At 43.4% G+C, this 24834-nt stretch overlaps 1 protein-coding gene across 8 annotated transcripts in view; it reads left to right on the forward strand.

The window, feature by feature from the left end:
• The window catches only part of LOC144791058 (phospholipid scramblase 1-like), a 401648-nt gene that overhangs the window by 142379 nt on the left and 234435 nt on the right, over window positions 1-24834 (forward strand). For all 8 annotated transcript variants that reach the window (XM_078665694.1, XM_078665698.1, XM_078665693.1 and 5 more), the window contains one exon: window positions 20683-20840. In XM_078665694.1, coding sequence (XP_078521820.1) covers window positions 20683-20840 — 158 coding nt within the window. The remainder of the gene's footprint in view (window positions 1-20682; window positions 20841-24834) is intronic.

Genomic DNA, 24834 nt, shown 5'->3' on the forward strand with positions numbered 1-24834 from the left:
TACATCATGGGCAGTCAGAACTTGTGACTCTGTCCCAGTCTGATGAAGCCAGATATCCAGTTGGTGATTTGTGCTTTTAGGCACATTTTCCCTTAAATCTTTAAAATTGCATATCTCTGGTTCTACAGAATGGATTTTTATCATTTTGATTTTAAATTATTTATAAAATGTTACTCCATTTCTCTAAACATATGCTGGAATTTTCTTGTGTTGTGTTTCACTTTATTACTGTTTGAAGTGCTGCATAATTACTTTACACATTGCCTCTAAATTAAGTCTGACTGCTCTGTGCCATGCTACCAGAGGGTTGAGAAAAGGTTAATTTAGGGTTTGCTTATGACTTCACCCTAACAGACAATTGACGTCGCTGGTTGAGTAGATTTTCACCCCCTCAACCAATAACCCAGTTTCTTACATTGGTGCTCAGCTGTGAGGATTAGGACTTATGTTTCCACAGAGAAATTCACAGATAGGTAATCTGACCACCAATTAGAGCCTTTGTAAATTCTCCTTTCTTTCTGAATTTAAGTTCCCTATTTCTTTTTCTTTCACTATGGACATGGAGGTGCTCGATGTGGACAGCCTCAGTAGGGTGAATTGCAGAAACTCTGCAAGGAGAGAGGGCTGCATGCAGGAAAGAAGGCCACAAAGCAGGACCTTCAGATTTCCCTTTGTGCCTCTGAAGAGATCATGAGGATGCAATCCAATCCTGAAGAGTCTGAGGAGGAGGATCTTCTTAATGAGGAGTATTCTATTGAGGACGGACTTGATTTAGGAGGAGAAAATGGCCTTGCTGTGGACCTGAGCAGAGCTTCCAGAGGAGGAAAACCGTCTGCCCACTGAAAGAGAGTCTAGTGTGAGGGCAGGAAGCCGGCTGATCTCAAAAGACCTGTCCCCCGATGAGTTCGAGGACAGGAAGGCAGAAAGGGAACTCAAGCTGCAATTGGCCAAAATGACATTGGAGGAGAAGAAAAGGAGGCTAATGCTGAGGCTGAGAGGGCCTTGGCAAAAAAGAAAATGCAGCTGGAACATGAGATAAGCTTGAAGGATCTTGAGCTCAAAGTTAGACAACCCTCAGGATCCAGCAACTATGGAGGTAGCGTCCCTGAAGTGTCTGAGGCAGACAAGAAAGTCTGCATCCCTAAAGGTCAAGGGTCTAAATTTATGGTGGGAGATTGCATAGACATCTAGTTTTCTACCAATGAGATAGCTCCAAGGATACACACGATCACAGAGGAGTACTAGGGGTTGTGTTGGGGGGTTGCATTGGAAGTATATGCCCACAGTGGATAGGCATACACTTCTCCACTTGAGGTAGGTGGCCAGGTAGGTGGCCAGGCAAATGATGCCCCCCACGCAAGCCATACTTGTTGCAAAATCTGTGCTGAACTCTGTAAAGTACTGTCAAAGGTTCAGGAACAGCCACAATATCCCAAACCAGTCTTGGGTGGAGTTCTTGAATTACTCCAGAAAGGCACTGAATGGCTGGGTGAGGGGCAGCAAAGTTGATGATTATGTCGGGCTACACAACTTAGTTTTGAGACAGCACATCCTCAATTCTAGGGGTGGGCGGACATCTCCGTTCCGCCCACAGAATGTGCGGAGATTTGCCCTTCCACCCTTAGACAAAGAAGGCGGAGATTTGAGGCAAATCTCCGCACATTTGGGGGCGGAACGGAAGTTGGCTGCCCCCCTGCCGCCCGCCTCCCGCCCGCCTTATTAAATTATATTGAAAAGCCTAAAATGAAACTTAAATAAAACTTACCTAAACTGCGCATGCGCGGGAGCCTTCCTGGCGAGGAATGTGCACGTGCAGGCTCCCGCGCATGCACGTTTCCAGATAAAGCCGCGATGGGCAAGGATGCGGCCGCAATAAGGTAAGTTTTATTTAAGTTTAATTTTAGGCTTTTAAATATAATTTAATAAGGCGGGCGGAAGGCGAGCGGCGGGCGGCTGGCGGCTCGTAACGGAATTTTGCGGAGAGGTACGGAGATTGTTTCAATCTCCGTGCCTCTCCGCGAAAGTCCCTTACGCGACTTCCGCCCATCCCTACTCAATACTTGTTTTGCAGAGCCATGCCAGCACCTTGTCAATAGCAAGGTGATTGATTCCAGGTGGCTTGCTAAAGAGGTGGAACTCTAGGTCAGCACCAGAGTGTCCAAGAAGGACTCCCAAAAGGGTGCTCAACGTTCCCACCAAAAGAAAGAAAAGGGGATAATAACAATAAAGAGTTCTCACAAAGTCCCCAAAACAGTTTCTCCACTCTGGTCACCAAAAAAGGGTTTTGTGGAGAAAAATACTGGTAATTTTGTCCTTATGTGCTACAAGTGGTACCAGCATGCGTACACCAAGGGAGATGCCAAATGTCCTAAGAGGGCAAAGCCCTCCCATGGTGGACAGTCCTAGGGGTTGGTTAATGTGGCACTTGCGGAGGAGATTGTCCCAGTCAGTATGGGGGGGCTACTTTGGTTTCCTTCATTTCTCTGGGTGACAGAGAGATAGTGCCTAAAGCGCACATGCATTCCAATACTTTCAAGTATAGGCAGTGTATCACCATCAATGGGCAGAGGGTGGAGGCTCTGAGAGACACAAGAGCCAGTATTACTTCTGTCAGGTGTTGTCTGGTGTCTTCAGAGCAGGCTATACACAACACATTTAGATCAGGATGATAGAAAAATTCCTCAATCTCAATGCTGAAAAAACAGAGGCTTTGGTATTTGGACTCTATCTGGTCTGAGATATGATGGCCGGAATCCTGCAGTCATCTTCCTATTCCAGGCAATTTAGTCAAGAAAAAAGGGGTCATCTTTGACAATTCTCTGTCATTTTACCAACAGGTTAGCCCCACTACCAGCACTCACCTCCATGCTATCAGAACTATGAAAAAGATCTCTCCACTCATTGTGATAGAGTTGCGCACATCTGTGGCTGTGTTACTGGTTTCATCCCATTTGGACTATTGTAAGGCACTTAATCTGAACATCAACCTGCTTCACTTAACACACTTCAGATTACCCAGAATGTGGTGGTGCTTCTTATTCTGGATATCTCAAAACATCTTTTGGGTGCCAAGGGCCTTTAAACCCTTCACTGGCTTTCAGTCAGAACATGGGTGGTGTTCAAAGCCCCTTGTATGACCTATATGGCACTATACAATGTGATCCCAAGGTGTTTTAGATGATCTTCCTTTCAATGACATATGCCTAAAAGATTGTTCCTCTCTGACTTTAGGGGAAAGATGGTGGTTCCTAAAATTAGCAGCACCAGATGGGGTGGTCGTTGTTCTGCTCATGCAGCGGCTAAACTCTGGAACCTAGGCCATCCATATCTTTGGTTCAGAAAAACTCCGTAAATGTCTGAAAACATGACTTATTTGATCTTAGTCCTTATAGCTGTTCTTAGCTTTTCTCTCTCTTATGGTTTCTGATGCGTTTAAGGAAATGAGCAGCCCCTCCTCCTTAGCCACCCCAGATTGGTTCTGAGAACAAATTCTCCCCCTCACTGGGTAGGTGCAAAACTGGCTATAATTGGCCCAGATAACAAAGTCTTCGCTTCCCCAGGTCTCAGTTTGCACTTAACTTTGATTGTGTAGGCCTCACCCTGGTCCCCTTCAAGCTAATGAATTTTCTGAACCCTCCCCAGGTGTCTTTCCTGAGCCAAGAGTAGTCACACACCCCACACCCATATCTTTCTGCCTAAAGACCAAAGCCATTGTTTCTGCTCTGGAAGAAGCTTCCACACCTAATTAAAGGGAAACACTGACAGGGGAAGCTGCTGTCAGGCTAAAGCTATTTAGCCTACAGGAGGTTCCGGCAGACCAAGTCTAACTTTGTCAAATTAACATCTCCTAAATTTTGCTCAACAATCTGACTTCATCAGTAAAATGGACTTAAATATTACAAATAGTGGTTGAATCATTCCTGTAACTTACATTAAACGCAAGTTAACTGAAATAGTATTTTATCTGACTTTGTTTTTCTCATACAGCAAAAATAGCTTTTTACATTAAAAGTAGCTTTTGGGTGCTAGTCAGAATATGCCAACACTAAATCATTGCATGCATCACCTGTAAATACTAGGAACCCTACCTATGAGTGGCTTTTAAATACTTAAAAGTAGGGTTCTTTTGTGTCAGAAAGGGTTATTTAGGCAGGGTTGCCTGTATGTTTAAAAGCTGCTGTAGTCACACTACACAGGTAATCCTAAAACCATATTTGCCTTGTAAGCCTAGTGGATGGCATTACCTATACTGCATTGGAGCAGGGTCTAGACTGATTTACATATAGCTGGGTTCAAACTGAGGTGGCATTGTGTGTAAAATAACAATGGACTCATATTCGGCCCGAGCAGTTACCAGTGGCTGAGATTAGTTAAAGCATTCCATCCATCCATCACTTTTCGTATACTTTAATTTGCCACCCAAAGTGGGACAGGTATACCCAGATGTGATTCCTGTGCACACTGTATCACTGGAACAAAGCTATACCTGGTGGCTGAGCCCATAACAAACCGGTTCTGGGTTGCTTGAGTTCCAGTTCAAGGAGGATCTGGTTTGTATTTTGGGCTGGACTGTTGCCAGTGGAGCAGGATAATCACTGATTTGCATAGAGCTGGGTCCAAATTGAGGTGGCATGGTGTGCAAAATAACGATGGACTGGGATGTGACGCAAGTAGTATACAACACATACTTCACTTCACAGGTGACATTAAATTCCTATGTGATTGGAGTATTTTCCTACAACATATATGTTAGAAATGGGATCTCTGGTTGGCTAAGGCTTGCGCCAAAGCCAGGCAGAGACCACCACTCTAGTCAGGGCAAGGGAGTTACACGCCAAAGATAGCCCCTGCTCACCCCCTTGGTAGCTTGGCACGAGCAATCAGGCTTATCCCGGAGGCCATGTGTAAAGCAGTTGCGCACGCACACATCAACAACATCCCAGGTATACCACAAAAGGAACTCCACACAAGGTTATATCAACAATAGACTTTGTATTCTCATAACACATTCCTAGCACCACATAATCACATTTAGGCCTGGCGCCCTATAAACCCACCAGTGCCCCTGGCCCACTGGCCATCTCAAAAGGGGCTCAAATACCCTATGTCCAGAATGTCAGGGCTACTGCAACGGCAGCAATATCCAAAAGCGTGTCATTGCGTGGGGGCAGAGGAGTGCATCTAACTCCCATTTCACACAACATGCCCCCAAGAACTAGCAGCCTAAACATCGCAGCTGGCACTAAGTGCTTCGCAGCTGTGAGGACCAAATGTGGGCCCTGGTCACTCACTGTGCCCTCTAAACAAATATGCCCAAATTGGCACGAGCACCGACAATGTGCTCCGATCTGGAAGCCCCCACGACATTGCAGTTGCCCTTTAGCGAAACGGGGCAACTGTGGAGGAATGGCCACACAAAGGGTAAAAGCATGGGCCCCTCTGTGCCCTCTTAAAAACAACTATGCCCAATGTTGCAGCCACACAGGGCTCTAAAACAATCATGCCCACATTGGAGCGGCCCACTGTCAAGCTGGGCCACTCAGAAGATGGGCACTGGCACTGGTGCCTCTATCTCGCCTCCGTTAGAGCCCTCACTCACTGTCCCTGGTGCAGGGGGGACTTCGTCTTTTCCGTTGGCTCCAGGGCTCCCAACAGCTCACGGGATCCCTGCTGGACATTTCCTGTCTCCGGGGCATCTTTGGCTCCTCCTCACTTCACGCTGGCCCCCTCCTGGGACCCGGGACTCTTCAGCGGCGCTTATGGAGACGGGGTAGGCTCCCGTCCTCCTCTCCCAGTGGGAACTTCATGTTGGGGAGCCCTCGAGGCTCTGGTCAGGCCTCTCTGGAAAATGCGGCGGGGGCAGGCACCGACAATCCGTGCCCCCTACGCTGTCACCCAATGCGGCAACACGTGGGGCTCTTCCTCAGCCAAGGGAGCCCCGCCAAACCGCCACAGCCCTTCTCTTCTCCTGGCTTCCCCCGGGCCCCTCTTGGGACTCGGGACGGCATCACAGAGCCTGCGAGGCTCCAGCCGGATCTCTGGCGGCAGGATGGGTCTTCCTCTCCTCGCTCCGCCCATGTCTCAGGCAGACGTGCCTGACTTCCTGGTTAGAAAGACCGGGCCACAGCGGTGATTTTGTGAAACAGGAAAATCGCGGGGTAGGCACCCGCGATGTAGATGAAAGGCACAAGCGTGGTGGGCACCCGCTAGCGAGCCCATAAGGCGGGGTAGGCTCCCGCCGAATCATAAGCCAAACTCGGCATCAAAGTGGGGTGGTCACACGTGATTTTAGGCATCCTGGGGGGATCCCACCATCGGGATTCCCTCAGAAAAGGGGGCAGCTCAGCGCTGCGCAGCCTCCGCACTCTGCTCCTCTTCAGGGATAATGAAGTGCTCTGTAGCAAAGGAAATAAAACGCTCACCAGGCGCTAAGATTACCAAAACTCCTGAAGGTCCTGGAGGATGATCAGAAGAGCAAAAGGGATCCCAAAAGTCCTTTCAGGCATCAAGGGGCAATGGAGGGCACAGGGAGGCAAGGCCTCATGGCAGCCCCCCCTCCGGGCCCCAGCAGCAGCACGCCCCAGCAGGAACAGCACACCAAGACTGAACACTGAACATTTTCATGGGGTCACAGCCCCTATAGTTATATTAGCAAATCACTTTGTGTCACAGCACAGGGCTTCGGGACACCAGTCAGTACAGGTTTAGAGGGGATTTGGAGCACTTTGTTTTAACCCAGCTCCTCTCCCCTTTGTCAGGTGGGGGCGCAGTGATCAGACACACCACAGGGGTGGAACCAACATTGTGGAGGGAAGGCACAGCCCTATTCAGGTCCCAGGTGCAACTCCTCCCTCCCATCTGCATGCAGATCTCTCTATTCACCACTGGGCTGACTCACTCTGTCTCCTGGAGCCACGTACACCTCTCAGCTCCTGTCAATCACAAGCTAGACAAACAATTCACATCAGGCAGGCAGACACACAGTACACAGAAATGCCAACTTCTAAAAGTGGCATTTCTCCACCAATCACCATAAATCTGCACATACCATTGCGCAGCATTTATTCTCACGAGTTCATACATACTAAACTCGCCCCTGCACCCCTCTCATACCAGGAATTACTATGGACACACATATCCCCCTGACATTCCTATGGGAGGGCAGGCCAATCTCATCACACGCACTCAGAGAGCGCACACACTTTACACTGGGCCACAGTGCTAAAGTGCCCAGAGGCCTAAAATCACTACCACCATGTCAGAGCTTAAGGAAAAAAGTTCAGGGGTGAATCTGCCAAAAGGGCAAAGTCCAACAAAATAGTATGGCATTGCTGAAAAGTTAAAGATTCCAATTAGAGATTAGCCAATTGTACCATGTTTCAGGGGTCAGAACACATACACTGGGTACCGGGCAAGACTGCCCGGTGTCTAGAGTTTAGAAAACAAGCAATACCAGTCAGTATAAAATGGGGGTGATCACGCAAAAAGAGGGATTTTCTTACATAGTACAGGGCCTTTCTGAACTGGAACAAAAGCAGCCCAAGAATTGTTTTGCACTGATTGGGGCTCTTTAGTCAGATGCAGCTTGGTTCCAGTGGAACAGTGAGCAAGGGACCAATGTCTGGGCATACCCTTGGTCACTTAGGGTGTTATATCAATCACACAAATATTGATGGGAAGATGCTTGCACAGTGAATTCATCACCACCGGCACACGTTATTGAAGTTGCACTACATGGTTATAGGGAATGTTCAGAACACAATATTGGAGACATACAACCTCTAGAGAACTCAGGACTGCAAGGAAACCTTAAAATAATCAGAATGGAAATCTCAGAAAATCAACAGTGCTGCAATGCCATGCTAATGGCAGGCTGTGCTCTAAATAAATGTCAATAACATAAAATAAATAAAAAATGTCAAAATGTTTGGATTTAATAGATTGGAAATGACATGGACACACTGATTGCTCATGGGAGCTGGCTGAGCAACTTCAAAATAAAAAAATAGACTTTTCATTTTTACTATAGTTGGTGCTTTAAATGGGCAGGTACTCTCCAGTACTGAGTGTCTGCACCTCTTTAATTAGAAAAGGGTGTACCTGCACTTCTCAGCACTGCTGCAACACATTTAATTGAAAAGTACCAGTACTTCTCAGGAGCAAACAGGTATTCTGGATAGTGAGTTCTAACACTTCTGTATTTCAAGGTATCTTATCATATTTTGACTTATATAGAACACAGCTTCCCTAAGGCTTCCCAACACTGTGTTTGTGTCAGAATGTGCACCTACAGATCTACTGTTAGGCCTGAGAATTACTTTGGGTATAGCCAAGTTTTGAGATATTTTCTGAATATGGCCTTGCTGGCTCAGTTCTCAAACTGATTGGCATGGTGTTCTGAAGTTTGGGGGAGAGGCAAGAGAAAGATCTTACACCCCATTTAGCCTTTGGAATAAGTGGAACTGTTTGGAGACTTGTATTAGAACATCTTAAAGTCCTGTTTAGAATGTAGGAGGTCAATAAGGCTCTAATCTTATGGGTGTCCTTCCCATGTATTTATTTCTTATTTATTTATTTTAGGAGTTTTATATAGCGCTGGCTGGACCCAGGGGTATCCGAGCGCTTTACCGCATATACAGTCATGTGCAAATATACGATACAGGAAATTGGAAGGGCATGAGGGATTGCGTCTGGTAGGGAACATATACCTGAGCGAAGGGGCAGAGGGGAGGAGGGAGCAAGACCAACCAGACGATCATCAGAGCGTAATCATTGTTCATTTAGTTCGTACACATAAAGATTCTTAATCTGATTCCGTGTCGTTGGTCCCAGATAAAGGTCAGGAGGGGCGTTGGATAGGAACTTCCTTGGCTCTTTCAGTTTGTCCGAGAGCGGTCGAGGAAGAGGGCTTTGAGTAGTGCCTTGAATTTTGGAAACAAGGGGGTTGTTCTGATGTGGGGGGGGGGGGGGTGGAGTTCTAGATTTTTGGTGCATTCCCAGCAAATGATTTGGTTGCGGTGTTCTGCTTGCGAGTTTTTAGCGGGATGAGTAGAAGAGAGTTGGAGCTCCTGAGGTTTCTGGACTCGCCGGCCCTTTTGAGTTTGGCAGAGCGGTATTCCGGTTTGCCTGTGTGCAGGGCTTTGTGAGTGAGGCAGGCTGTTCTAAAGCTGGCTCGCAACTCAACTGGGAAACACTTAAGTTCTCTAAGAGCGGGAGAGATGTGTTCGAATTTCTTAGTTCCGGTAAGCATTCTGGCAGCTGCATTAAAGGTTGCATTGTGATTCACACAAAAGTTGCACTGTGATTCACACACGGTGTCTTCAATTTAATTCTATGCTGCACAGGAAGCAAGTATGAAAAGATCAAGGATTTTTTGGCTGAAGAACCATTGGTTATCTTGTAGATGGTTCTGACCATGGCGTTTTGCAACAAGGCTTTTTTAACTGATTTGGGGGAGCCCAGATACAGGGAGTTTACGTAATCCAGGCGGGAAAAGATCAGTGCCTCGACTACCACTTTTCTGCAAGGAATAGGCCGTACAACCAAAAGTTTTCTCAGAGTCCTCAACATGGGAAAGCTGGAGCAAGTTAATTTTTGGGCTTGGGCTTCCACTGTCCAGCCACATTCCCAAGCTTTTCATAGGGGAAGACAGGATGGGTAAAGTCCCTAGACTATCTAGCCAACCCATAAATGTCACAGGGGGTGGGTTGTTTACCGGTACCAACAGTTCAGTTTTGTCCCCATTTAATTCCAGTTAGTGGCCTGCCATTCAATGTGCCCCTTTCTCAGGGCATGGGCCTAACTGAGGCTGACAGCCCTCATTTGAAGAAAAGGAGACAACAATCTGCATATTGTTAGAATAGGAGACAATAGACAGTCCGAATTCCTTGACAATGAGGCCAGTGGTCTGACATAATTATTAAAAAGAGTGGGGCTGAGTACTGAACCCTGCAGGACTGAAAACTTCAAAGGGACAGTCTTAGAATAACAGGGAGGTTCACAGATCTGAAATGACCTTACTTCTAGGAGTGAGACAAGCCATTCTAGAGTGGTACTCCTTATGCCAATTTCCTTCAACCTGAGTGCCAAGGTCTCATGATCAACTGTGTCAAATGCTGCACTCAGGTCACGGAGGATGATGACTGCCACTCCTCCCTTATCTAGGATTGGTTTTGCCTCCTCAGTTATCACCAGTAGCATCAACTCCATACTATGCTTTAGACGGAATCCATTCCGGTAGTTATCCAGAAGCAAATTATCCTCCAGGTGCTAAGAGAGATGTAGGTTGATGTGTTTCTCTAGAACTTTCACTATCACCGGAAGCAGATATAGGCATAAAGTTCCCTGGCCAAGAGGGGTCAAGATTTTTTTCTTTGCAGAGGATTGTCCACCGCATGTTTCCATTCTCATGGAACAATACCCATGAAGATTGAAAGATTTAGGGTCACATGTATCAAATAAACATTTTGCGATTACCAAATAGCGATTTTTACTGGATCTCTATTGGGTAATTGCAAAATGCAGTGTAAGGAATCGCCAAAGATTTGGCGATTCCTTAAAATGACCTAATAGCGATCCGGTAAAAAGGGAACGCTATTAGGTAATATTAATCCATTTGTTCCTATGGACGAAAATGCCCATAGGTGCAAATGGTTTTGCCTTAGCTAATTTGGGATTCCCTAATTGGTAATCGCAAATTAGGTAATGCAAAGCCAAGGGTGCCCTAGGGCCTAAGCTCCCCTAAAGCACCCCCAAAGAAATAAAGCTGCACAGCGCACGCATGCCCCAGGGGCATGTGTGCGCTACATGGTAATTCTAAAAATGCCGGGTTTTTTTGTTTTTTTTTCCAGCGTTTGATCATTGTTACCATTGACTTGAAGTCGGTGGAAATTGCATTTTCTTAAATGCACAGTTTGCATTTGGTAAATGCTTCATACATGTGCTATGGGAATCACGATTTGTGATTCCTGTTGGTAGACCCAATTTTAGGTAATCACAAGTTTTGCAATTACCCAGAATTGTGACTATAAAGCCTTTCATACATCAAGAAATGCTATTTTGCATTTGCAAACGGCCGGTTTTACCGAATCCCTCCCTTTGCGAATGCAAAATATTTTCATACATGTAGCACTTAATACATTCCGAATATTAGTAAGAAACTCTTGGCTGGCATATGAAAGAATGGGGAGAGGGGACGGGTAAGGAGGGGGCCTGCTTTCACTTTCCCAAACAGGTCTGGTAGTGCTTCTTCCATGATAACGGGAAAATTATCAAGATAGTCTATCTCTTCTACCAATGGCGGTGATTCTAAAGCACTTTTTACAGTCATCTGATAAACAACGTTGCTAGGGGGTGGTTTCATTAGAAGAAGTTTGTAGGTGGAAGGTTACTATGGTTGGGTGAAAGTGTGTCATTTCTTTATTCACTCAATATGCGTAATTCGTGTGAAAATTGTTCGTTTTATGTATATTTCACCAGGAAGATTGTCTACGTGTACATGTGTGTGAGGTGTCCCCTTGCAAACAAAAGTGAGACAAGATACCAGGTCGCTGTATTGCCCAATCATGTTCTAGAGTGGCATAGTAAACGTTGCTCGCGTTGCACATGCTGCCACAGCCCACATCCAGCATACAGTTATTATAAATTATTCTCCCTGAACGAAACAAAAATTAGAGTGTCAGAATAAGAGTAAAAAAAAAAAAAAGCAAATTGCATGAAAGTATCATGGCAAAGTAATCCTGTTTTTCACGAGACTGCCCTCAGGTATTACAAAGTTTGCATATCTCTAAGAAATACAGCTCTGCTTTAAGAGGTATGATGAAACAAGGGTGAGGGGAGATGTGGCCTGTAAGTTGGCTTAATGAAGGTACATCAATATGTTCCCATAAGGACCAAATCGAATAATTTATCGGTTTTAATCTAACGCAGAACGGAAAATCTATTATTGGTTTGTGTGCATGTTTCCTAATAACAAAATCCCCTTTGTCTGTATTGCTATATTTTATGTGGGAGTGTGTTGAATTAATTTTGCTTTCATAGCAGAACCTTTTCAGTGTTTGAATTGCCTACTAGCATTGGTATTTTGTTTATGAGGTTACGGTTTGTAGGTACACAGCAACAGTTTCCCACTACTTGGATACAAGAACCAAACACAGGTGACCAATCAAACAGAAACATAGACGCAGTAAACAAACACATTTGGTCGCAATTATCATGCTTATACAACAGTACAAAACTTCTTAGATGGCTGATTTGACTATTTGTTGTCTTTTTTGATGGTGCTGTATATAGAAGTTAGTTTGAAGTTAGACAGCTATAATGACGTTAGGGGTCTTATCATGACCCCTTTTTCTGTTCATCGTTGGTGCAGGAGGTATCTGTGCGTAACTTTTTGGCATCTGTTGTGCATATCTCCAAGGTAGTGGATGTTTTGGTGGCAAAGAATCTCGAAAATACAGATCAATAGCTGCCTCCTTGTGTTGTCGAGTTCTGCTGTCAGCAAAACGCTTAAGAAATATTTCGAATTAATATTTGTGCCATAGACCAGGCCAGACTGGAGAATTAAAATCAGCTGTAGGAAAAATGCTTAAACCAGTCCCGCTACCTTCATCTTCTCGTGGAATCCCTCTCTTTCCATCCATCCACTCTGTTCTCTTTCTCTCCTCTCTTGCCTCTCTCTTTGATCCAACACTGGTACCTCCATTACAGCGTAGGAGCGTTGACCCACTGTAAATTTAAGCATGAAAAATAAATTGACAATAAAAGTTTTTATTTATCATCCTGCAGGCTGCCAGTCCAGCCATCTGAGCCAGTGATAGGGCGGGGTCATCCTGACGCTGGACAGCAGCTGCAGGAGGGAGAGCAGAAGTGGTGAGCCCTGCAAGTGCGAATGTCAGCGTAGCTGGGTCTCTTAGGACAGCCAAACCGACATGCACACTTAGATCTCTCCAACCCGAGCTGTGTTGCATAACTGGGTGGAAAAACGGCAAATTCTTCCAGTCCCTCTGTGAGCGCAAAACCAGCACGCTCATACCAATCCTGGCACTTCTCTCATGCTGGAATATAGTATTACCAGCATGAGAGCAGCATCTGGTTTGGCCTTCGGGAGGATGGGACCCTGTGCAGTGCACTCCAGGACTGCCAGAAGTCGGTCCCTCCTTGCACAGATCACTTCTGTCTGCAGAGAGCTAGGGGAAAAGTCACTTGCATCTGCTGCAGCATGAGGTGCTGGACTGGCTTTGAGGCACACATTATTCTGAAGATGCAGCAGTAAAGGTCGAGTTGTTCCTACACATATGGGTACCCATCCACCTCTGTACTCCTGCACATACCGCAGAGAGGTGACATTCATTTCCCTACTGCCTGGATCACGGGGAGCAGGGGGGAGGACATGGGGTTCTGTTGTCTTTGGGGTCTGCATATAGCTCCTTCATGTGGTGCACAGTCTAAATATCGATTCCTAAATATTGACCAACAGTAATATCGAGTTGGAAATATCGAAGGTGAAGAATATCGAGGTCAAGAATATCGTTGGATAGAATATCGACCCTAAGGTAAGTAATATCGATTTTTTTTTATATCAATGTAAGTAATATCGAAGTAATATCGATATCAAATATATCGATGTTACTAATCTCGATGTTACTAATATCGATATTTGTATTATTGTTATGTTTTTTATTATGTATTTAATATATATGTGTTATATGTTTTTTGTTAAGTATTTTATTTGTTTTAAATTATATGTGTACTATTTTTATATATTAATAATGTTATTTTTTAAGTCAATTTTATGTTTCAGTACCGGAGTGGGTTGTGGGATTTATAGGGGAATAGGGTGGGAAGTAATTTCTTTAGAGTAAATTAATTATTAATTTTTAGGAATTGTAAATGAATTTTAAATAATTATTGCGTTTAAGTTCTGTAGCGGGTTGTGGGTTTATAGGGGAATTGGGTGAGAAGTAATTTAATTGTAATTAAGTAAGGATTATTTGTATTAATTGGTATTGATTCTTTTTTATTATTAATTATTAATTGGTAATTAATTATTTTAATTGGTAATTAACTTTATTAATTGGTAATTCATGTTTGTAATTAGTAATACATTTTTTTAATTGGCATTTTTGTTTTATTGGTAATTACTTTTTTAATTGGCAATTAATATTTTTAGTTGGTAATTCATGTTTATTAATTGGAAAATATGTTTTAGTAATTGTTAATTATTGTTTCATAGAAATAATTTTTGTTATACAAAATATTTTATTGTTTAATATGTTTTAATTGTTAATCAATTTTTAATAATTAAGATGTTTTTATATGAAAAATATTTTAGTGTTCAATATTTATTATTTAGTAACTAATATTTATTAATTCATATTTATTGGTATTTATTGTTAATGTATTGTTAATTAATTATTCAATTGTAATTATGTTCTTAATAATTATTAATGAGTATTTGTAAATGATGTAGAGTTATTTAAAAATTAAATTCTTAATTATTTTAAATACAAAAAATATTTATAAGTATGTTATTTTTAACTCCTACGCTAGCCAATGCTTTCCTTTCTGCTGCACTCTCTGGAGTGGGAATACACATTTTTACCCCTACGCTATCCAACACTTTCCCTACTGTTGCACTCTCTGGAGTTGCAATTGTAATTTTTCCCCGTACGCTATCCAACGCTTTACCTACTGGTGCACTCTCTGGAGTGGGAATAGTAATTTTTATCCCTCGCTATCCAACGCTTTCCCTACTGTTGCACTCTCTGGAGTGGGAATAATAATTTTTACCGCTACGCTATCCAACGCTTTCCCTACTGTTGCATTCTCTGGAGTGGGAACAGTAATTTTAAGTTCTATGCTATTCAACGTTTTTATTACTGTCGTTTTTTTGGGATTCTGAAATGAATAGTAGTTTTATTTGTTTAGCTATTCAATATTTTTTGTATTATTTTAGATAATGTAGTATATAATTAATTAAACAAATATTGAAAGTATATTTAACTTTTTAAAATGTATTAAACATAATTATTTACTTTTTATTTATGTTATTGTGTTATGTCTGTAGATGTATTTGTAATTTATATTTTTATTAATTTATAAATTATTAAAATAATTATTAAAACTTATTGTTAAGTAAGTATATATTAGATATTTTATGTATATGATTAATTACTGTTTTATTATTATTATATATGTATTATTTATTAATTAGAAACATTATTACATATTTTTAACTATGTTTATTTTATATATAAGTATCATTTACTTTATTTTACTCTTTTTTTAACAGAAAAAAACGATCTTATTAACTACAATATTTTTAACTTTGATATTTTTGTTTCGATATTTATGTACTTTCCATGTTGTAGATAGGATGTTGATATTCTTGCCTTCGATATTTCTGCGTCGATATTTCTGTAGGTTGATATTTTGTAGGTCGATATTCTGTCAGTGATCCCCTTCAAGCTGTCTATTTGTACTTGTTAGGCCAAGGCCAATGCCAATGCGTTTAGTGAGGTTGTGTACACATGTGCCATAGATTACAGTCATCCTTGGCTTTACCAGATCGTTTCTTGCTCAAAGAGAGTCCATTAGTAAATAAAAAATCATGAGTCAGCCAAGACCACACATGGTATGTCTTGCGAGCTCTTAGGTATTCATAGCTTTCTCTGGCTGTCAAATGGTTCTGGTAGCTGTAGTTTGTTAAATGGACCCCAGTAGCTATTCTCATGTTAATGGCTTCTTGCTCGGGACAGGAGTAGAAGAGCACCTAGGCGGCGGCCCACACCAGTGCTAGGTAGGATTAGCAACAGGTGAGAATGTTTTTTTTTTTATTTAATTGCATTGTGTGCTAAAGATTTCCTTTGTCATGGCTGCATTGGTGGCTTTTAACCTGCCTTGCCAGAAGGCAAGAATGCCCTAATCAGGATTACTAAAGGATGCACATTATCTGCAAACATTTCATTAACATTAAAACAATGGTTGTCAAACAATAGCAGAGACCTACCATTTAACCACCCCTGTATGCCTCACCACTTTCAAATGTCACTAGCTACTAATGCTTTGCTCGATTTCTCCCTATATCACCAACACTTTCTCTCTCTTTTGAAGCTTCCTCTTGCCTTTTAAATTATTCTCTGGAAACTTACAGAGGCACGAGGATCATCCCTGTGATTTCAAAACTGTTCTTCTAAGGCTCCAATCCACAGAGAAATGCCTTGTGGAATAAACTGCCTATTCTGCCCAGTAAAAGACACAACAAAAAACAAACTTACAGATCCCTTCTGTACTGATATATCACATTAAAAAGGGATCATGATCCGGCTCCAGACGTACTTGGAGGTGGTTGTGCGTATACACCCCTGTCCTGGAAGGAAATTGCATTTGCAGAAATCCAATGCACCCCTGCTTGATCTGTCGGCCTTAGGGTGGTCTTCTCCTCAACATTTGCCTTCCTCCTCCATTTTTTTGATCCTGGTTTTGATGGCTTTAGGACTCTGAGCACTTTACCACTGCTAATCAGTGCTAAAGCGTATGTGCGTACTTCTTAAAACATGGTGACAATCTCTGATCCCAAATTGGCATATTTAATTTACTTGTAAGACCCTAGTGAAGTGGCAACACATGTGCCCAGGGTGTATAAATTAACAAGTGGACCCCCAGCACTGATTGTTCCTCCCACTTAAGCAGCCTTTAATTATGTCTCAGCCTACCATTGCAAAGCCTATGTGTGCATTTCAACCTTGCAAAATAAACCTTGTGCCAGGCCCAACCCTTCCATTTTAATGCATATAAGCCACCCAAGCATATGCCCTGGACAGCCTTGTGTAATTAATACCATTCTGACAGGAACTTGCAAGTTTTACATGTCCTGGTAAAAAACCTCTTAAGTTCATCTTTCACTTCTGCAAGACCTATCTCTCCCATAGGATAACATTGGAGTTGCCTTATTACAATTTATAAGTGTAGTTTCCAAATGTGAAGCAATTCCAGCTGATGTTTGGTGTCTTTGGAATCAAAAATTCAATTCATAACTTATTTTAAGGTTGGATTTTAAGTTTCAATTCTGAAAATGCCACTTTTAGAAAGCTGGCCCCTCCCTGTCGTGACCATATAGTGCCTGTACTGTAGCCTGGCTCTGGTCACATGGCTGGGTGTAGCTGGCAGCCTGGCTTTGTGTATTCCTCCCAGACAACCACACCCAATAGGGAGCTTAGATGGGCTTGTATGGGCCATCACAGGCAGGGTGGGATGGAGGAGCTGGGCGCAGCCCCACTTACACCTGAACAGGCTGTATCCTGCCTCCACACAAAGAGCTGTTTTCCCCCCTGTAGTAAGTCTGGAACAATGGCAGGGGATGCAGGATTCCTGGGAACTTCAAACGGAAACTTCTAGATGCTTCTCCCCACTTCAAAGGCCCAACATGGTATAAATACTGGACCTCAGCCACCACTTTAGTACTTTAGTTCACTTTTGTAACCCGTGTATACTCTGCCAGTAAGAAGGACTGCTGTGCTGCTGAAGGACTGCCACTCTGCTGGACTACACTCTGCTGGACTCCTGCTTTGCTGTGATGACCTGCTGCACTCTTTCTTCGGTGAGAAGGACTGGACCTGCATCTCATGAAGCTAGAAGGACTATAAAGGCTAGTTGGCCGGCTTCCTGATCTGAAGCTTCAGGGACAAATTAGGATTCCAACCACCTTGCCTCTGCACCTGGACTCCGCCATCTCATAGTCTACTCTACCAAGTGGTGCCTCCCCACTCCTGGACCATTGGAAGTGGGCTTAGGTGTTTACCAGCCTCTGTGGACCCAGTGGAACCGACCTGTCTCCTCTGCTATGCATGCAATCCCGGGCAGAACAACTGCAACCCCGCTACTGCATGGATTATACACAATCGCAAAAATAATTTTGCTGCCACAGCCGTTATCACCTTCGGAACAGCCACTGCATAACGCATCCTTAGCACAGGCCCTTGAATCCCTCATCCACGGCAGCCTTGATAACTACGATGGACTCCGCATCGCAGCTTTGCAGCTCTTTGGAACCGCTGCATCCTCGATGCCATACTTCACATCACAGGCCCCATCTACGGGAACCTTAATGATGATGCAGGCCCACGCACCGCAGCCTCTCCGCATCTCGGAACAGACGCACCGCTTAGGTTGCGTGACTCATCTTCAACGCGGATCCACGCATCACTCCGCGAACAAAGGTTTAATTTACTTTGTCCAGCTGCCCTGACTGGGTCCCTGTAGCCTGCCTGCACTCCATCGTGGTCGGCCTGAACTTGTGAGTTTGTCCCAGTCCGGCGTGACCAGATATCCACAGTTGGCACTTTGCTCATTTTGGAACTAGTTTCTCTAAAAACTTTAAAACTCAATATCTCTGGTTCTACTAAATGAATTTTTGTCATTTTGGCCTTCTTTTGTATAATTAAACATCGCTCTATCGTCCTAATACTGTTGTGGTCTCCTTTTGTGGTGTGTTTTCATTGTATTACTGCTTGAAGTGTTGTACAAATACTTTACACATTGCCTCTAAGTTAAGCCTGACTTCTCTGTGCCACTCAACCTGGGGGTTGAGCACAGGTTAATTTGTGGTTAGTTTGTGACTTAGCCTGAAAAGGATTGTGGTCCCTGCTTGACCAGAGCTCACACCCCAGTCAACCAAAAACCTAATTTCTTACAATCCCACACACCTGGATTCAAACCAAATTTACTACACCGCTGCGTGGCACAACGTAGGAGTCAGTATATCCGGACTGCCAGAAATAAGAGCAGAGCCAACACGGTTGTCATGGACGTCAATTAGGGGTCATCAGCTGTCACCTGGCTTCTCTCTTGCGACCACTGCCCTGCCGACTCCTTTTTTAAGATGTTGGTAAAGGAGTGCAGGAAGAGAGGTTAAGTTATGTTCTTGGAGCCTTTTAACTCTTTTTATCCAGCAGCAAATGGGGAAGTTTTGCTGTCATAAATAAATTCAGCAGTAAAACTCAACACTGCACTAAAAGGAAATGCTGCCACTATTTCTGAACAGGGGACTGTGGCTTGAGCTGCATTTACAGTGTGTGGTGAAGCTTGTGTACTCAATCAGCAGAAAATAGCAATGACAACAAGGGCCTGGACGATGAAAGAGAAAAGAAACACGAGACAGGCAAGGCACAGTGAGAGAAAAATACGTTGTGTGTCGTGTGTATATGTGCATGTGTGAGTGCATGAGTGTGTGAGAGAGTATGGAGATTGAGATGTTGGAAAGATAGGTAAAGACTGGTTGGAAAAAGGAAGAGACAGATTAGAGGTGGTGACAGAGACAGGTGAAAAAGAGACTGTAGAGAGGGAAAGACAGGGACGTCTCACTGCGTAGAGAGACAGAAATAGAGGGTGAGACAGGTTTAAAAAAGCTGATAAAGAGAGTCCAGAAAGAGCCAGCTGAGAGGGTAAAAAGAGACATCTGTGAGAAAGGAGAGATAGGTGAGAGACAGGGGAGAAAGAGACAATTCAAAGGTTGTTTATGTGTAGCAAGGTGTCCCTTCCTTTACATAAACAAACCTTTAAAAAAAAAAGCAATTTTGTCACTTTCATGTGTGCTGCATGAAACAGCACACATGACAGTGACAGAATGGCATTTTAGGATTGTTTATGTGCAGGAAGGGACACCTTGCTACACATAAACAATCTTCCCCTGCACACAGACACCCTTGCACTGTGGTGAAAGGGTGCCTGCGTTGGTGCTAAGTTGCTAAACTTAGCGCCATTGCAGGGGGAAACTCAAGGCTGCGCCACATTCTTGTAAATATGGTGCAGCCTTGGGTTTCATAAGTGGCCGAGCGCATTGCTAAGCCAAGGAGGCTAACGCCACGCGCCGCCACTTCCTTGTACATATCCCCCTCAGTCTGTTAAAAATGACCTCGCCCTACCACCACTGACTTTCAGAGGCCTGGGTGTGTGAAAGGTACCTAAAGACCGGTTTGTCTATTGAAAAATGTATAGAGTGGAGATTGGAAAAGGAGAACAGTTAAAAGGAAAAGGAGAAGGGAAAAAGAGGAGAGATACGCCGTAAACACAAAGGACAAGAAAAGAGGAAAGGAAGTGAAGATAGAACAAGGAACAAAAAAAAAGAGAAGATTGGAAACTGAAAGGCTGGAAGGAGAAGAGTATGTACCCGATATGGGGTTGCAGAGTGGAACGAAGACATCTGAGATTTATTGGCAGCTTACAAACGTGATCAAATTGTGTGATTCAGGTGAAATTGCTTGCTTTTCTTCTCCTCATTTCCTTTAACTGCCAGCATGTTTGGCAAATACAGACATTTCATTCTATAATGTCTGATATAAAGTAACTCTCACTCATTTAAAGGAGACAAAGGGGTTGAAAAAACTCTAGGAACAGAAGGCGTGCTGAGAGACACAAAAAAGGAAGACAATGAGGTACTAGTGGAATTTTTTTAAAACACAAACATGCAATTTCACGTTGAAGTAAATATAATACCAATCAACTTGTGAACTCTGTTCAACGACTTTAAAGGCAAAAAGATTTCAGATAAAAAATTGCCACTCTGGTAAACAAAAAACATGTTGAACTCGCCACCTTATGATTTCACATTTACACTTCCATAGATCAATTACCTTGCTTTGGCCCTGCCTCTCAATGGTCGATTTATATTTCCCCTCTTTCCAGGTAAAACAAATCCAGGCTTCCAGGGTTCAACAGATGGCCTAGCCGCCCCTCCAGCTACTAATGTGCCTTATGGTGGTCAAGCGGTACCAGCCATGGTTTGGATGCCACCACCGTCCACACCTGCCAACTGCCCGCCTCGGCTTGAATATCTGAGCCAGGTACGAGTTTCCCCTACAATGCTTTTTATGAGTGTGAGCTTTGCAGCAAAGTAATGATTTTGGTACAAGGTAGGTATGATCTCGCTCCAGCCGAAGGGGGTTATGGTGGCTCAGGGGTGGGTATAATTTATGGCGGGGAGGACGACTGAGACTTCCTCAGCCACTTCACAAGTGTCATTCACAAAGTGACATTTTGCCCGAGTTTGTGACAAGATGTACTTTGCAAAGGGAAACACTGCACCGTGTCGTGTAGGAAATATCAAATTGGTTAACAATTAAATAAGAATGTAAACATAAAAATCATTTTAAATGTTGAAAGTTGCATAACAGCCGGGTCTGGTGGCGCAGTGGACTAATGCATCCACTGTAGGGGCCTGTGTTCGACCTCATGGTCACATATTCTAATCCCGGCGGGTCCACTCAGCCTTTCATCCCTCTGAGGTCAATAAAATGAGTACCATTCAGTTAGGTAACAATATACATCTGTTATTCAGCGCCATGAGACCCTTGGGTGATACGTGGGCTTTACAAATACACATGTTATGTTATAACCTCCAACTCTGCCTCAAAGTCCTAAAGACATTTTTGCTCAATAACGGTACACATATTTTGAATTTATTATATTGTATTAATTGTAACAACAACAACACAGCACCCTTTCTGGCCTTTAGTTCCTGGGCTTCACTGCCCTCTACTTTGCTTTTCCCTCTTCCAATCTCATTTGAAACTTTATCCACAGGGCATCGACGCTGCATTAATCTATTGTTAACATTTTAAATACTCTGATAAATACTAGTTTTTGGCTACATTTCCGAGAGGGACTTCCATCACGCATCGATATAATGTTGAGGCCTGCTTTAGCAAATTTGAATTTTGCATATTAATTGAGAGAAAATGTTAGAAATGGGATTTCTGGGTGGCTAGGGCAAGCGCCTAAGCCAAGCAGAAACCACCACTCTAGTCAGGTAAGGGATTTACACACTGAAGATAACCCCTGCTCACCCCTTTGGTAGCTTGGCACGAGCAGTCAGGCTTATCTCAGAGGCAATGTATAAAGCGTTTGCGCAACACACACACACACAACAGCCAGACACTAGGCACACCAAAAAAGAAACTCCACACAAGGTTATATAAAGATAGCATTTGTATTGTCCATAAACACATTAGAACATAATCACAATTGTGCACTGTGCCACCTGGCACTAGGCAATACTTTACAGGGGACTTGTATACATTACTGGCCAATCGGGCCACTGTCAGAATCATCAGAATGCAAGTAGTGAATGTAAAACAGCCAGTAACTGCTGGCATTAGCTCTTAGGCATAACCATCATATCACAACACTTAGCACAAGCAGAACATATTAGGCATAAACCATATTATGCCTCACATTAGGCATAAACACATTATGCATCACATTAGGGCCTTACACCCTACCAGCACCTCAGATGCTCACAGGCCAACTCGCTTTCCTCGGGGGCCCATCAGGGACTTCCCCGCAATGCCCTTGGTCCATCAAAAGTCAGGGCTCTAAGCTGCCACTGCAGTTGGGTGCAGGCCCTACAGGCCTGTGCCAGAAATGGGGGCGCTAGGGTGTAACTCTCTTAGACCCAAAATAATGCCCCCTCAACGTTGCAGTTGCCTGCAATTAGGAGGTGCAGCTGTGTAAAAAGTAGGCACCAACAGAGTGCCTCTAGCTGCCTCTTCGGCAAAGACAACATGTGCAATGCACTGGGGGGCCGCGGTGCTTCTTACCCCTTCCTCTTAAACATAGAGAAATGCCCCCAACATTGCAGCTGCCCACACTTGCGGTACAGCTGTGAAATTCAACCCTGGTACTAACCGTACCTTGAAAGCCCTCTTCAGCGCGCCTCTTCCGATGCCACTCCGAAGCACCAACAATGCTCAATTTCAGCCCCACTCACCGGGGCTGTTCTGTGCAGGATCCAGGCACTGACATTGAGCCTGACAGGCCCCCGCTCCTGGGGTCTCTTCTAACTTCGACCGGTCCCTTATGCTACATGCAGGACTTTTACAAAAAAGAGATTGCATACCTCACATTTCTTTTCTCCTCACAATTGAGGAAAACAAACCAAAATTACTATATAGTTTGTTCGGTATATCCACTTCATACCTTTTTAATTTTAATTTCATTATTTTTAGGTATTTCTTGTTTGAAAAAAACACAAAACATTAACACATTTGACACTTTCTACATAAATACAAATACATCAAAATTCAACACTATTCAACAATACATATATATACACTATACATTTCACAAAGACTTTTATCAACAATGAATGCGTTTTAACAAAATGCTCTCTGGTTAAATTGTTACCCAACGGACAAAGTCAACATGAAAACATTTCTCATTCAATAAACAGCAACTTAATGCATTTCTGTTTTAAATGCCGACGCGTTTCAAACCCCATTTCATCACTTTCTGGGTTCTCATCAGGGCTCTGTCTCTTTTGTTTATCTATAAAGTATATATAAAACAAAAAAGTGTTCTGTTTTAGTACTCAGTTATTACTCTCAAATATTCTCAATCTTCACGCCTCCATTCTCCTGTGTCGCTACTTTTACCTGTATTCCAGCGTTTTGCCAGTCCACAGTTGTACGTTTTACTCACTACTTCGTCTGTTTCTTTATCTACAATGTAAATTATATACATAAGGACCTTTGTTTTCAATTCTTAATCGACTCACAAACTTGTTTGCAAAAGCATTGTTAAAGCGTACCTCATCAGTTCTTTGTCATCGTGTTGGCACCCTTATCACTTATCTATCTCACTGGCTGTCTGTTCATTAGCTGTAATTGATAAAATGGAGTACTTTAGAATTTGATCTCCTCCATTCTATTCGCAAAGTCATTCTGCGCTAATCGCAGTTCAAGGGACATACCTGCTCTCAAATGGGCGCGTTCATGCGCGGGGTGCTACACGTCTCCAGTGGAAGTAGTAGACTGTATTCTGCCTGCAAATTAGAATGAATTCTATCACCTTGATGTCAATTCTCATTATTTGCTACCCACATTTGTTAACCTCTAGGAGGGCGTACCTGCTTTGTTTCATACGCGATCCAGCGCTGAGTGCTTTTCGCATCTACAGGTTGCTCATTTGGCTTACTCACTTCGGGGTCATCGTATCTGGCAGTTTCCTGTGAGTGCACAGTGCCCAATTTTAGTCTAACATTCATAGGATTTCAGTAAAAAAACGCCTAGAGGTATCGTTCGTGTTACCTGTCTCTCCTGTTTGCCGGTCGTTAATGTTCAGATTTCCATGACATCGCGGCCATCTTTTAGTGTGTTTTTATTGTTTGGCAAATGGCGGCCATCTTTTAACGTGCAATTTTTAAAAAGGTATAGCTCTCCTGGGTTAGCAAGCACAGCGGCCATGTTTTAGCGTATAATATCGCTTTAATCTTGGTTGTCTTATCTCACTCACTTGACTTCTAGAAAAACTCGATTTGTTTTTTTTTAAACAGTTGTGATTATTTTGAATTTCCAAATTGGTTGTTGTCATTTCATTCAATTTTGAAGTTCGAACAAAACATTTTTCGAATTAGAGTCTGGAGACTTCAGACAATGTGTTTAATCCAGTAAGGGCACTATTGTATTTTAGAATCAAATACGCTTCTTTATGCAATAACAGCTTCTCTGTGTCAGTGGGGCATTTTAGCTGGTTGACATTGTACAGTACTGACCACCTAAAGTCGTTTTCCCCATGTTGTTTGTCAATAAAGTGTTCAACCATGGTGGCTGATGTTACTTTATTGTACATGCAGGACTTTCGCAGGGAGCCTGCAAGGCTCCGGTATCTCATTCGGATGCTCACCAATGCGGGGTAGGCGCCGTCCCACCATAGGGTGCAGGCCACTCCAACAACCAGGCCTTCTCTTACCAGACCTTTCTTGCCTAGCTTCAACTCTGGTTGGGCCCGATTGGCTTCTTCCACTGGCCCCTCCTACGATCTGGCACTTGCCTGACTTCC

This window comes from Lissotriton helveticus, chromosome 11 (assembly GCF_964261635.1).
Source record: "Lissotriton helveticus chromosome 11, aLisHel1.1, whole genome shotgun sequence".
In the NCBI taxonomy this organism is placed as follows: domain Eukaryota; kingdom Metazoa; phylum Chordata; class Amphibia; order Caudata; family Salamandridae; genus Lissotriton; species Lissotriton helveticus.